This window comes from Prionailurus viverrinus, chromosome D3 (assembly GCF_022837055.1).
Source record: "Prionailurus viverrinus isolate Anna chromosome D3, UM_Priviv_1.0, whole genome shotgun sequence".
Lineage (NCBI taxonomy): Eukaryota > Metazoa > Chordata > Mammalia > Carnivora > Felidae > Prionailurus > Prionailurus viverrinus.
In genome coordinates this window covers 78,210,301-78,222,523 of record NC_062572.1, presented here as the reverse complement: position 1 = coordinate 78,222,523, position 12,223 = coordinate 78,210,301, and the positions used below count along the sequence as shown (strand labels likewise).

Genomic DNA, 12,223 nt, shown 5'->3' with positions numbered 1-12,223 from the left:
TTTGGATTTTGGAATTGCAGGTAAGAGATTACGGGCCTGGGGCGCCTGGGCGGCTCTGTCAGTTGAGCATCCGACTTCGGCTCAGGTCATGATCTCACTGCTCTGAGTTCGAGCCCCGCGTCGGGCTCTGTGCTGACAGCTCAGAGCCTGGAGCCTGCTTCCGATTCAGTGTCTCCCTCTCTCTCTGTCTTCCTCCACTTGCGCTCTCTCAATCTCTCACACAAAAATGATTTTTAAAAATTTAAAAATAAAAAAGATTACAGGCCTGTACCAAGTTGTAGAACATTTAAAATACACGCCCTTAAAAAAAAAATTTTTTTTAATGGTTTATTTATTTTTGAGGGAAAGAGACAGAGTACAAGCAGGGGAGGGACAGAGAAAGTGGGAGACACAGAATCCGAAGCAGCTCCAGGCTCTAAACTGTCAGCACAGAGCCTGACGCGGGGCTCGAACTCACGAACCGTGAGATCATGACCTGAGCCGAAGTCGGGCGCTTAACCGACTGAGCCACCCAGGCGCCCCCAAAATACATGTACTTTTAATGCCACCCTGCCAATCACGTTCAGACTGCTCACCAAAACACAGCTGTCTGTGAAATCCTGCAATTCAAGGAAACAAAAGTATGCCCTCAACTCTTAAATAATAATAATCTGCAAAGTCATTTTTAAAAAGTTTTATCTCCAAGGCTAGTACACATGTAAACAAACTACTAGACATTTGGCCTGTCCATTATGCTGAGTTCTGCACTGTATCACCACACGGCCTTTCAAAGAGTTTGAAAAGAGAGGCAAAACAATGATGCTTCATGGTATTATCACAGGAAGAAAAACAAGTATCAATAGAAAGAGGGCCAGATGATGATGCCTCACGCCCCCCAACGCTAGCAAGAGAGAGGAGTGTGACACAGCACACGGTTTAGTCCCCCGGTTATGCAATAAATATATAGCCGATACTCACACTTGGACCTCCTGGGCCCATGTGTTGTTAAGAAGAAAGGGAGTTTATAGAAGAAACGACGCCTTCCCGGTGTTCAGACATCTTAAAATCCTCCCTTCAGTCACTGTGTCAGAGGAGACTGGATATCGAAGGACTTCTAAAGAGAGCCTAGGGTACGTTCTAGAACTGTTAATAGGTATTGGTCCTACCTACACCACCATATGTCACAGAGGTGTGTGTTTGAGCGTTACGGTTTATACCTCTAGATGACTTTGTCGTACAGATGTTTCCCCTTGTCCCTGGGACCCTGAAGTAGGGTTAAATAATCATGGGGGGGAGAGCACTCGGAACGAGGCGCACCTCTCCCATGAGAACCATAGTAGTCGGACCTCTATTACGCTCAGATAGGACATGGGATCCTTTACTTTATGCTTAAGAATTTCTATCAGGCAGTATACGTGCAGAATCTAATGAAACCACTTGTCCCCACCATCCATACCTGTTTGATTCCCTCAACAGGCCGATCTACCATCTTCAAAGTTTTCAGCCCCCTTACCCTTGGAGCACGCTCACTTATGGGTGACCGTGCGTTCTCCCCTCCAAGGGAAACCCAGGTAGTCAGCACTGCCTCTCCCTCCTCTTCCCAGAACAAACCACCCTAGGCCAACCAGCCTCTCCATGCTCCACATTCCTGCAATCGTGCCTGTTTAGACCTTCGCCACTGAAATACGTGGCCTTTCTGTATTGTTTGTCCTCTCTCAAGTGTGCCTTAATTCTCTTATACTATTTGCACTTCTCGCTTAAGACCACTACCTACATTTTAGGCTTGTCTGCATTTTCCACCTGACGTCCCACAGAACAAATCCCTCAGTAAATATTTCTTGGTTGCTTGACTGCCTACCCCCTCGTTATTGAGAGGCTCACTTCGTCCCAGGGTCACACGTTTGCAAACACGGGCTTGCCTGAGTTGCCAAAACATGGATTTCTCAGTTTGTCTCAGAAACTTGATAATGATCAACTACATACAGAATGTAGTTTCCATGTAAATCTCCTTGTCTTTACTTTCTTCCCTTTTTCACAATGTGGGAGCCACGAGGTCATTCCCTAGAGTGCCCTCAGAGGCTCAAACACATTCAAAGAAACAACAAAATGGAGGGAAAAAAGTTTCAGTCAACTTCATTTCAGCAATCATGTTAACCGATAGCAAACACGAACATCACGAGCGACTTTTGATCAACTAAACATAAAAACGTTTAACAACTAACTTACGGCATCAACACACACTTGTAAGAAAAACTTAAATACTGAAATCTAAGAGGACACAGAAATACCAATGTTTGAGGACTAAGTTAGCGAGAAACAACAAACGAGTTAACTCCAGAAACCTTGATTAGATTGTTGACAATTACTTATCAACTGGAAAGGGAGGTATTAAGAAATGTGTCACTAGTTCCCCACATGCCATTATAAGTTTTCATTCCAATTGTGTCATTTTTCATGCCTTTGTAGTGTGTCGCTGATTTTTACCCAATCCTAAAAAGGTTTGCTTTTTGAAACAGAGATGTGTACTGGGGTGCCTGGGTGGCTCGGTCGGTTGGGTTTCCGACTTTGGCTCAGGTCACGATCGCATGGTTTGTGAGTTCGAGCCCTGCAACAGGCTCTGTGCTGACAGCTCAGCACAGATTTAATTTAAAAAAAAATTTTTAAAAAGAAATGAAGATGTTTAAGACTCCATGTAGATGAGAATATCCACACACCAAACTGCCCTTACAAAAGGCACGTGTTGAGAAAACATTCATTGCAATTAACCTGAAATTTTTATGCAGCTGATGTGGACTGAGATACCATGAAACAGCGATCACACGAAAATAAAATCCAGTATATGCCACTTGTGGATGTAGCAGGTGTCGCCACAAAACAAGACCCGATCTGTCCCTTCACTGAGTCACTAGGGGACAAAGTATGCAAGGTTACCCCTAGCAAGGTGAACACACATATGACTTCCCCATTCCGCAGGAATAATATTCAGGAACTATACTGAAAAAAGCAGTTGGAAACCTTGGCAATTAACGTAAAGATAACAGCATGACTCCGTGTAAGTGAACACAAAACCCTAGCCAGACACATGCAATCTAAATTTGAGAAACGGACTGTGTGGGGATAACTATGTATTCTAGCCAAATACCAATTATTAGCCACTAATTAGATTTATGCTCTGTATTCTGTAGTCCATAATTTTTGAGGACCTAAGGCTTGAGCAGTAGGCAAACAAATGATGAAATCTTCTGGCCATCCAAGCTCAGTGATTAAAAACACCTCCAGGGGCGCCTGGGTGGTGCGGTCGGTTAAGCGTCCGACTTCAGCCAGGTCACGATCTCGCGGTCCGGGAGTTCGAGCCCCGTGTCAGGCTCTGGGCTGATGGCTCAGAGCCTGGAGCCTGTTTCCGTATCTGTGTCCCCCTCTCTCTCTGCCCCTCCCCTGTTCATGCTGTGTCACTCTCTGTCCCAAAAATAAATAAATGTTGAAAAAAAAAAAATAAAAACACCTCCAGGATGAAATTCACTGCAAGCCCCAACCTCCTCTCCTCATCTTGTTAATGCAGCCAAATATTAACTCCACCACCCAAGTCCAACTCGTAGCAATCACCCAGCCTGAATCCGTTCTTTGTAACCTACAAGGCGAAGTCCGGAGAATGCACGGTCTGCCTGGCTCTGGTGCCTGCCTGTGCGATGCCATCACCCATGTGCCTTACACACTTGGCCAAGGGGGACGATTTTTAGTTCTCCAAACATACCATGTTTTCCCCTCTGCTAGAAATGCCCTGCGCCCACCTTGCCTGCACGTGACCCTTATTCAACCTTAAAGGTCAGCTCAACTGTCTCTGAGAACACTGCCTAACCCCAAACCCCACTCCTGTCAGGAGAAGTCAATCAGTATAGCAATCATTTACTTACATGTCCGTTTTTGCTACTGGTCTGGAAAATCCTTTCTAACAAGCCATCCACGTCTTGGTCGCTTGTGTACAGAACATTCCAGTTACACATAGGTCTGCAGTAAGTAATTGCTTCATAGGGTATCATGATGGCCCAAGAGCAGGTTAGGCATATGAGGTACTTAGGATAAATCTCAAGCTGTCTGGTAGGCAGATCCTGGAAGATATCCATGACCATATCGTGGAACATGAAAAGCTCACAGGCTGAGCAACAGCTATCTCTAGCATTCTAAAGTCAAAGACTGCTAAAATAGGAATAAACTGGATGGAGGCAAAACAGCCTCATTTGCAATTCCTTGGTTATTTTTCTTAAGTCATGACTGAAAACAAAGAAATTCACTGGTAATGGAGAAGCCGAAAGTGAAGGATAATCTGCTCTTAGGGAGTTTGAACAAGAGGTAATTAATAAAGGATTAAGGCAAAGCAAAGCCACACAGGAACTGCAGCACGTAACTGCAGCACGCTGAACAATGAAAACCAGAGTGGCAACTAGATAGGAAACACCCTCAATGGGTAAAAATATTTGCTTCATCAGTGAGGAGCTGTGCGGAGCGTCACAGAGCTATTCCTCTGTGGATATACCTCTCTGTGCAACAGAAGCTGGGAGGCTCAACTCTGACCCTTAGCAAAAAGCATGTAAGAAAGTCTCCCATTAGACTCTCCTCTTGAAGGAATGAGAGCCACCCAGCAAACCCCGTTACGCTAATGCAGGAAGGTGGGGCGAGATGACCTACAGACAACTCACTTCAAAGTATCAACAGCTCAGAAGAAACCACAGCCTCTAACAGACCAAAGTCAGGACTGGGAAAAGCCAATGGGGAGGCTCCTTTCACAGACCCTCCCCATTCCTTCATTCAACCAATTTTCACTGAACACCGACCATATCTCTGGCACTGGTCTAGGCACCTCAGAGACCCCAGGGAAGAACAGAGTTCCCTCCCTCTGTGGAATTTACACTCAGGCAGGTGGCGATAGTTGGTAAATACAATAAAAAGTACAATAGGGGCGCCTGGGTGGCTCCGTTGGTTAAGCGTCCGACTTCGGCTCAGGTCATGATCTCGTGGTCTGTGAGTTCGAGCCCCACGTGGGGCTCTGTGCTGACAGCTCAGAGCCTGGAGCCTGCTTCGGATTCCGTGTCTCCCCCTCTCTCTGCCCCTCCCCTGCTCATGCTCGGTCTCTGTCTCAAAAATAAATAAAAACATTTGAAAAAAATTTTTTAATAAAAAATACAATAATAAAATAAGTAAATTAAAAAATAAAAGTAAGGTAAAGTGAAATGAAATGAAATGAAATGAAGTGAAATGAAATGAAATGAAATGAAATGAAATGAAATGAAATGAAATGAAATAATAGCAAAGAAGAATGTGGCAGAAGATAACACACCTCAGAGAAAGGACTGATGCTGGGGCCTTTCGGAAAAGGTGATTTTGATTGAACGGCCACTTGAAGGAAATGACAAATCGTTAACTGGAGGTGGCGGGGCAGACCCTCACAGAAATCGAACAGTTGTACACTTGACAAAGACAGGGTAACACAGCAACGCAATGAAGGGCGTGAGCTCAGCAGGAGGGCACAGCCGGCCGCCTTCCAGTTCTGCACTTGCAACTGGAAATCATCAGATGCCACGGTCTCTAGCAGCTAACATCCGTCAGTGGCCAGGCTTCCACACCCCCTGCCCTTAGCTCTTGGTCAGCTGCTGTTGTCCTCATCAGCGTGCAGACCGCAGGAGGTCCCCAGGGCTTCCCCTCCAAGCACAGCACAGGAACTCACACAGCCCGGAAACCGGAGCAACTCGGGACGTGTTGCCTCATGCTCCACGATGCTGGCTTATGAACTTCGGAAGTATGGACCACGCTTGGCAAGTGCCCTGCTCTGCACGTGGTCACATTCCTCTTCCCTCTCAGTATTTGGCCTCAAGTTTGCAAACGGTGACAGCTTACAAGGTTTGGTTCCCTAAGTTGCTATCATAAATCCCGACACAAAAAGTTATTGGAGGTCACCTGACAACTCCACTTGGCAAATGACAAAACCTGTGTCGTGTCAATGATACAGCAAGCCACGAGTTCAACCTAGGCAACCTAGGCTGCCACACCTATTACAAGAATAATTCATTCTTAAGGCTACTCCACAGATGCGGGTATCCCTCATTTCCAATCAGACCAGATGATACTTAAATATGTTTGACGGGTGGAAATCTTTTTCCAGGAAGTATCTGTTCACTTTGCTCTAAGATGAATGACTGCTTACTCTTCTAGGCACAATAATGTATACTTTTCCACGCAAAGGACGTCTTAAAGGACTTTTAAAGGAACCACTACCCTAGAGCTGGCCACAGCTTCCACACTCACCCGAACCAGACCTACTGGAAAGCGTCAGGAGCTCCCATGCAAAAGAAAAACAGATCACCCATCCGTATAATGGTCACTCCCTCCTCCTGATTTCATTTCTTTAAAGACACTCACACTGCCTCCAATTACAGGATCTGTTCACCTGGTTTGGGGTCTCCCCCACCAGGCGGTAGGTCTCCAAGGGGAGTGGAAGGGCCAGGTGACCGACCGCACAGGGCTGTGCAGCCTGCCCAGCACCGAGAACCAGGGCATCCCCTCAGGTGCTCAGGGCGTATTTGTTGAGTAAATAAGTTTCACCTAAACCCCGGGAGGCCATTCAGACTTTTAACTGGCGCAGGCTCAATTCGGGAACATTTCATTTTGTTCTCTGCCCACACATCTCCCCTCCCTTAGAAAAAAAGCAGCGGAGCCAAATATAGATGTGCCCAAGCACAACTAAAGGGCAATTCAATGATGACGCAGGTAGCACCTAGGATTAGCCCAGGGCCTGCTGCTCGGGGCAGGTGACAGGTGACAGGTGACGAGGCCGGAGGCTCCTGCCCAGGGAGGGGAGGGGGCTGCAGGCTCGGAATCTCACTGCTGAGTCTGTGGGTCTCATTCCTCAACAGGTTATTGACAAAGCGAGATGCTGGCTTTGTCATCAACACTCCCCCATCCTACGTCATGCTAAGAATCAAATTTAAATAGCAGTATCCCTGCAGAAGGAGTGATCTGTCATCTGGGAGTTGCAGCTCCTTGGCAGGTGACAGGGCCTCCGCGCCTCACCATGTTCCCTCTCCCTCTCTCTGACACGCACACCTCTCTGCTTTACATAACCTTTCTAGCCATTGAGCTCTTCTTTTTCTTCGGGAACAGAGTTCCACTGGCACACGCCGATGAAAACTCCTCTACCTTTCGTACGTGGCTTCCCAACAGTGAACAAAGAATTGAAGAGAAATTTTTTTTTTTTTTAAACCAGCTAACATGATTAGGGGACGTGTTTTCCTGGTCTCATTAATCTTACAGATCAATTAAGTCTTAATCGTCTTTGATTGCCATCTTCACTCAGCCCAGGGCGTAACGGCTGTTAAAGTCTATTTATAAAATACATCAAGTGAAAACAATAATGGGGGTGGGAACGAACCTTGAAAAAGTGTTAACGCAGCAAAAACTGCCAACTGTAGGGTGGAAAAAGAAGTACCTCTCAGCATGTAGCATAAAGACACTTAGTAAGTATTTGGTAACTGACAGACTGAAAGAATACGAGGAACCATTTTATTTTTTTTTTTAATTTTTTTTCAACGTTTTTATTTATTTTTGGGACAGAGAGAGACAGAGCATGAACGGGGGAGGGGCAGAGAGAGAGGGAGACACAGAATCAGAAGCAGGCTCCAGGCTCCGAGCCATCAGCCCAGAGCCCGACGCGGGGCTCGAACTCACGGACCTCGAGATCGTGACCTGGCTGAAGTCGGACGCTCAACCGACTGCGCCACCCAACGAACAAGACGTTACACCTGTGCTAAACGGCCATGTCAAAGAGTTCAAATAGTCACACAAATAGACCAGACGCGACAGTGTCCAAAGAGAACACACCTCTTTCAGATACACCGCTTGCCGATGAACACAGATACAAACCTCAACACAAAAGGGCAACAAGGGAGAAGAATATATTAAAATACCTTGAGGCCACCACCCCATTCCCTTTAATGAGGCTGGAAATCTCACGGAGTCGCTTAGCATGGCAGATCTTGGCCGGAATGAACTCCTGGACCTTGTTAATGGAGCCGAGGGTTCAAACCCCCGCGCTGGCACGTGCTCCTGGAGATCACAACGCAGGGACTCCACATGGCCTCTGCTGCAGAATCTATGCCCAAACGCCCCAATAACGTGACGGGGTTTCCAGGCACTGGCCTGAGTCACAGGTGGTTTACCTGCCTGTGATCCCTTGCCTACAGCAGGCCAGTGAGTAACAGTGACACGAGCAGGACGGCCCACGTCACTGCAAGTGGCGCTTTTGTACGTACTCCTAGGAAGCTCCGTCCACCCAACTCAGATCTCTCATCTGCGTTTCCACCTAGTGTGAAATGACACTGTTAACTGCCTCTGGGGTGTGATGGTATGTCACAGGTCTCATGGGCCGTTCCAAAAATGTCCATGGAGGCCTCTGTGCTCTAGAAGAAAATCAATCTTTTGTTTTCGGGGATGATGCCCGTCAGGCGCTGGTTTTTATTTTACTTTACTTTTTTAAAGTCAAGTACCATTAACATGCATTATATTAGTTTCAGGTGTATGACATAATGGTTCAACAATTCTATACATTACTCAGGGCTCATCACAGTAAGTGTCCTCTCAGGAGGTGGAATTTGCACTTTTCTCCCAGCAGCTACCTCTGAGATGAATAAGCAAGGCACAAGTCCCAGCTGAGAGCGCACACAGCCCGTGGTTACCTGAAAAGATCTTACGATTATTTGGGCTGATCCGGTTTTGGCAACAACAGCAGGGCAGGGCGAGTTTTCTAAAAGACTTTTGCAGGAGTCGGAAATAAAGTCCCCTTTGATTTCAGGGGGGCAGCTAGCTGGCAGTCTCCCCCAGGCCCGACCTGGTGGGCAGGTGGGCAGGATCGCATAGGGAGCTACCTGTGCTCCCTGTTCACCTGTGCTCTCGAGAAAACCAGGCCAAGCACACAGGGAGCGCAAATATTTACAGGAGGTCAAGGTGTGCCAAGTGACTCTCTTTGGAATTCTGAGCCACTGAGAACATAGTTAAGGTATATTCTGGAAACACCTGAGAATGTGTGCTGCTGCCATCGCCCCAAAGGTGAATGACCTCAGAAGTCTCTGGGATCCCAGGGGTGAGATTAGCTGGCTAGCTCTGAGCTGACATACAGAATCGGGCATCCTCTACATTGCTAGGACATTAAATCATTGCTAGCGAACCCAAAACACCCGAGGAGGGAAATCACGAGGAAGGAAAAGATTTCGGCCAAGGTGGAGGAAATTACATGTAAATGACCTGAAAGTTGATTTGGACAAGCCCCACAGAGCACAGATGAGATTGCCCGGTATTAAGTTCAGACATAGTCGAAACAACCTCACCCCCCTCCCCCCAATCCCAACACAAGTGCCATAATTACAAAAGCCTCTGGTTTTTGTCTTTGTAAATATTTATTTATTTTGGGGAGAGCGCAAGTGAGGGAGGGGCGGGGGAGGGGGGCGGAGGATCCAAAGTGAGCTCTGGGCTGACAGGCTGACAGCAGGGAGCCTGACCTGGGGGCCTGAACTTACAAACTGCGAGATCATGACCTGAGCTGAAGTCGGACACTCAACTGACTGAGTCACCCAGATGCCCCACAAGAGCCTCTGTTTCATCAACTATGTCTAAGATGTGGTCAAGAAGTCTACAGGGTTCCCCACCATACCAACCACTTTACGATAAAATGTTTATACTCCTCCAGCAGCAAATTCCTATCATTCCATTCCTGCCTTCATTTTGCTTCTTATATTCCATACTGACAAAACAGCGTCCTAAACATATTGTCTTAAATCAACATTCAGCGGCAAGACCAAAAAAAAAAAAAAAAAGTAACATCTGTGAAAATCATTCCCCTTTTCTCCTAATTAAATAAAGCATTTCCCAGCCCCCTCCTGATCTGACAAGCTTACTCACATTCCTTTGGGAATTAAAGTTCACCTTGTCCTCCCCAAGATCATTGAAAGGAGGGAGTGCAATACCACACAGCTTCTTTAATTTCCCTTTTCTAGTCTGGCTGCTTGTTCTCATTTGTCTGATTGGAAATCTAGCTCAAACACCTGCGGACCACAGACTTCTCAATGTGAAATGAAGTATTTTATTAAAGAGTAACTCCCGATTTGACTGTTGGCTTTGCCATTTCTCATCATTGACCCACTTTTACTGAATTGTCTTAAAATTCCATCCATCTTACCATTTAACATGAGGAATGTTTGTTTGAAAGTACCCTGGCTCATTAATAGAAAGGTGTGGCCTGCACACTGATACACACTAACTAGTTCGCTAACAGTTTATGAATCACCATCAAATGAGACAGTAAAGAAACAGAAAAATCACGTGTTAATCATGAAGTATATTCGTATGTATGAGTAGTAAGGGTGGGGAAAAGGACAGCAAAACCTAAAGGAAGCAGATGAATATGGGCTTTAATTTTTGTTCTCAACCCAACCATCGTCATAATCATCATCATTAATGCATTCAGAGTAAGTTATGAAAGCCAAAAATAAGGGGGAGAACGATTTCTCTCACTACCGACAATTCAGATAAAACCACGCATCATTCTCAAGCCAACCATTTCCAACCTAAGATGTTATTTCATCTGAAGCCAAGTACAGCTGGGGTCTCCTTCCTCTCCAGTGAGATTTCTAAGTCAGAAAGAGAGAGAGAGAGACCCAAAACAGAACAAGAACACCTGTTTCTTCCTAAAACATGGACTTCCGAACCAGAGAACATTCACAGAACCTGGGTGGTCTACATTTTCTATTATTTTTTCAAAAAGAAAACAAAGGCATCCGTCGTGCGTTCGTTTTGAGAGTAAAAAGTGTACATTTTTCTAGTCAAGGCAGAGATAAGAAAGCAAAAGGGTTAAAAATAAGGAGAACTGACATCCTGATTCTTTCCCCCGAGTTTCATTCTTTGCCCACCATTCCATCTGTACAAATCAAGGGTAAAACTGATCAACTACAGCTAACCCTGAACACCGAGAACAAGTCATTTATCCTGGAAAATTTTGGGCTGTGTTAGAATAATGCCACTGGTATAAAAACAGCCCTACACGAAGATCAAACTCCGTGCCAACAGACGTTACACGTTCATATAACACACATACAGTGGCGTCTTTGTTCTTACCTATAATTGTCCTCAAGGCTCATGAAAAACAAGCCATCTGTCCTGCCGGGAAGCGTCTGCTTCGGCTAGCTTTGCGGTCACACGGCCGGGAATCTACCTCGACGACCCTTGGGCTCCTGGCCTCCTCTCCTTCCTTCCCCTTGATGAAAAGCTGCCGACACACACCTCTGCCCGAACTCGGGGACCACCAGGAAGTTTTCACACAACTGGGGAGGAATCCGGGGAGCTTGCTACTTATACTGATGATTCACTTCGATGACAGCTAGAAAGAAGTGCTTGTTGGTGGAAAAGCAGTCAAGCTCCACCCCCACCATAAGGATTAGCTAACTCCACCCAGCTCAGTAATTCGTTTCAACAGCCACAGAGCGAGGGTAACGTTAGTTTACCTGCAGCCCGGCATCTCCAAGCGGCAACTGTCAAAGGGGCAAAGAAGGGCTGACGGTTTACCAAACAGGACAGGCAATAACCGGAGAGCACAGGGTGCTCTTAATCACTGTAACTTGGGCTGGGCTGTTGCTTTTCTTTTTTCTTTTAAAGCTGCGTCCCGGTTTTCTGGGGAAGACGGGCCGTAGGGGTCTGCTCTTCACCTGCACAATGGACTTGGCTTCTCTCCAGTTCCTGTGAGCGAGGCTCCACACCAGGCAGGCTAGAGAGCACCTGGGCCCTCAAAAAGCTGAAAGTCTTGAAGGGGCAAGAGGCCAGGGCAAAGGTAACTGTGAGCCAAACTACAACTCCAAACAGAACTAATGGGGGGCGGGGGTGGGGTGGGGGTGGAGAGGAGGTGTTGATCTGGTGTCACAGGACAGACAGCACCACCCTATAAACCAATCCACCATGTCTGGTGTGCAAACCCAATTTCAGATTAACCAGCGGGGGTGTCCTTGAGGTACAGACCAAAAGCACAGAGAGGGCCAGTGGGGCTCACCTTGGCACTTCTTCAGCACTGGGTCCCACTGGAGGGGTACAGTTTACCGCCCTTACCGGACTCCCCGAGACCAGGAAAAAGGTGTGCTCTTTCTTTGGCTTGCAACTGGCACTAAGCTCCGCCTCTTTGCTCGTGCCCAAAGCCAAGTGGAAACCCACTCTACAA

General features: G+C 46.7%; 1 protein-coding gene across 10 annotated transcripts in view; it reads right to left on the bottom strand.

The window, feature by feature from the left end:
• NEDD4L (NEDD4 like E3 ubiquitin protein ligase) overlaps positions 1-12,223 on the bottom strand; it is a 341,323-nt gene that overhangs the window by 170,147 nt on the left and 158,953 nt on the right. For 2 of the 10 annotated variants that reach the window (XM_047827473.1, XM_047827478.1), the window contains exon 1: positions 11,134-11,388. The exons of 6 other annotated variants lie outside the window; for them this stretch is intronic. In XM_047827473.1, the coding sequence (XP_047683429.1) occupies positions 11,134-11,156 (23 nt within the window). In that variant the 5' untranslated portion in view covers positions 11,157-11,388. Of the gene's footprint in view, positions 1-7,934; positions 7,957-11,133; positions 11,389-12,058; positions 12,083-12,223 lie in introns of those variants that run through there. 2 more of the 10 variants (XM_047827480.1, XM_047827479.1) reach the window with 2 other exon arrangements.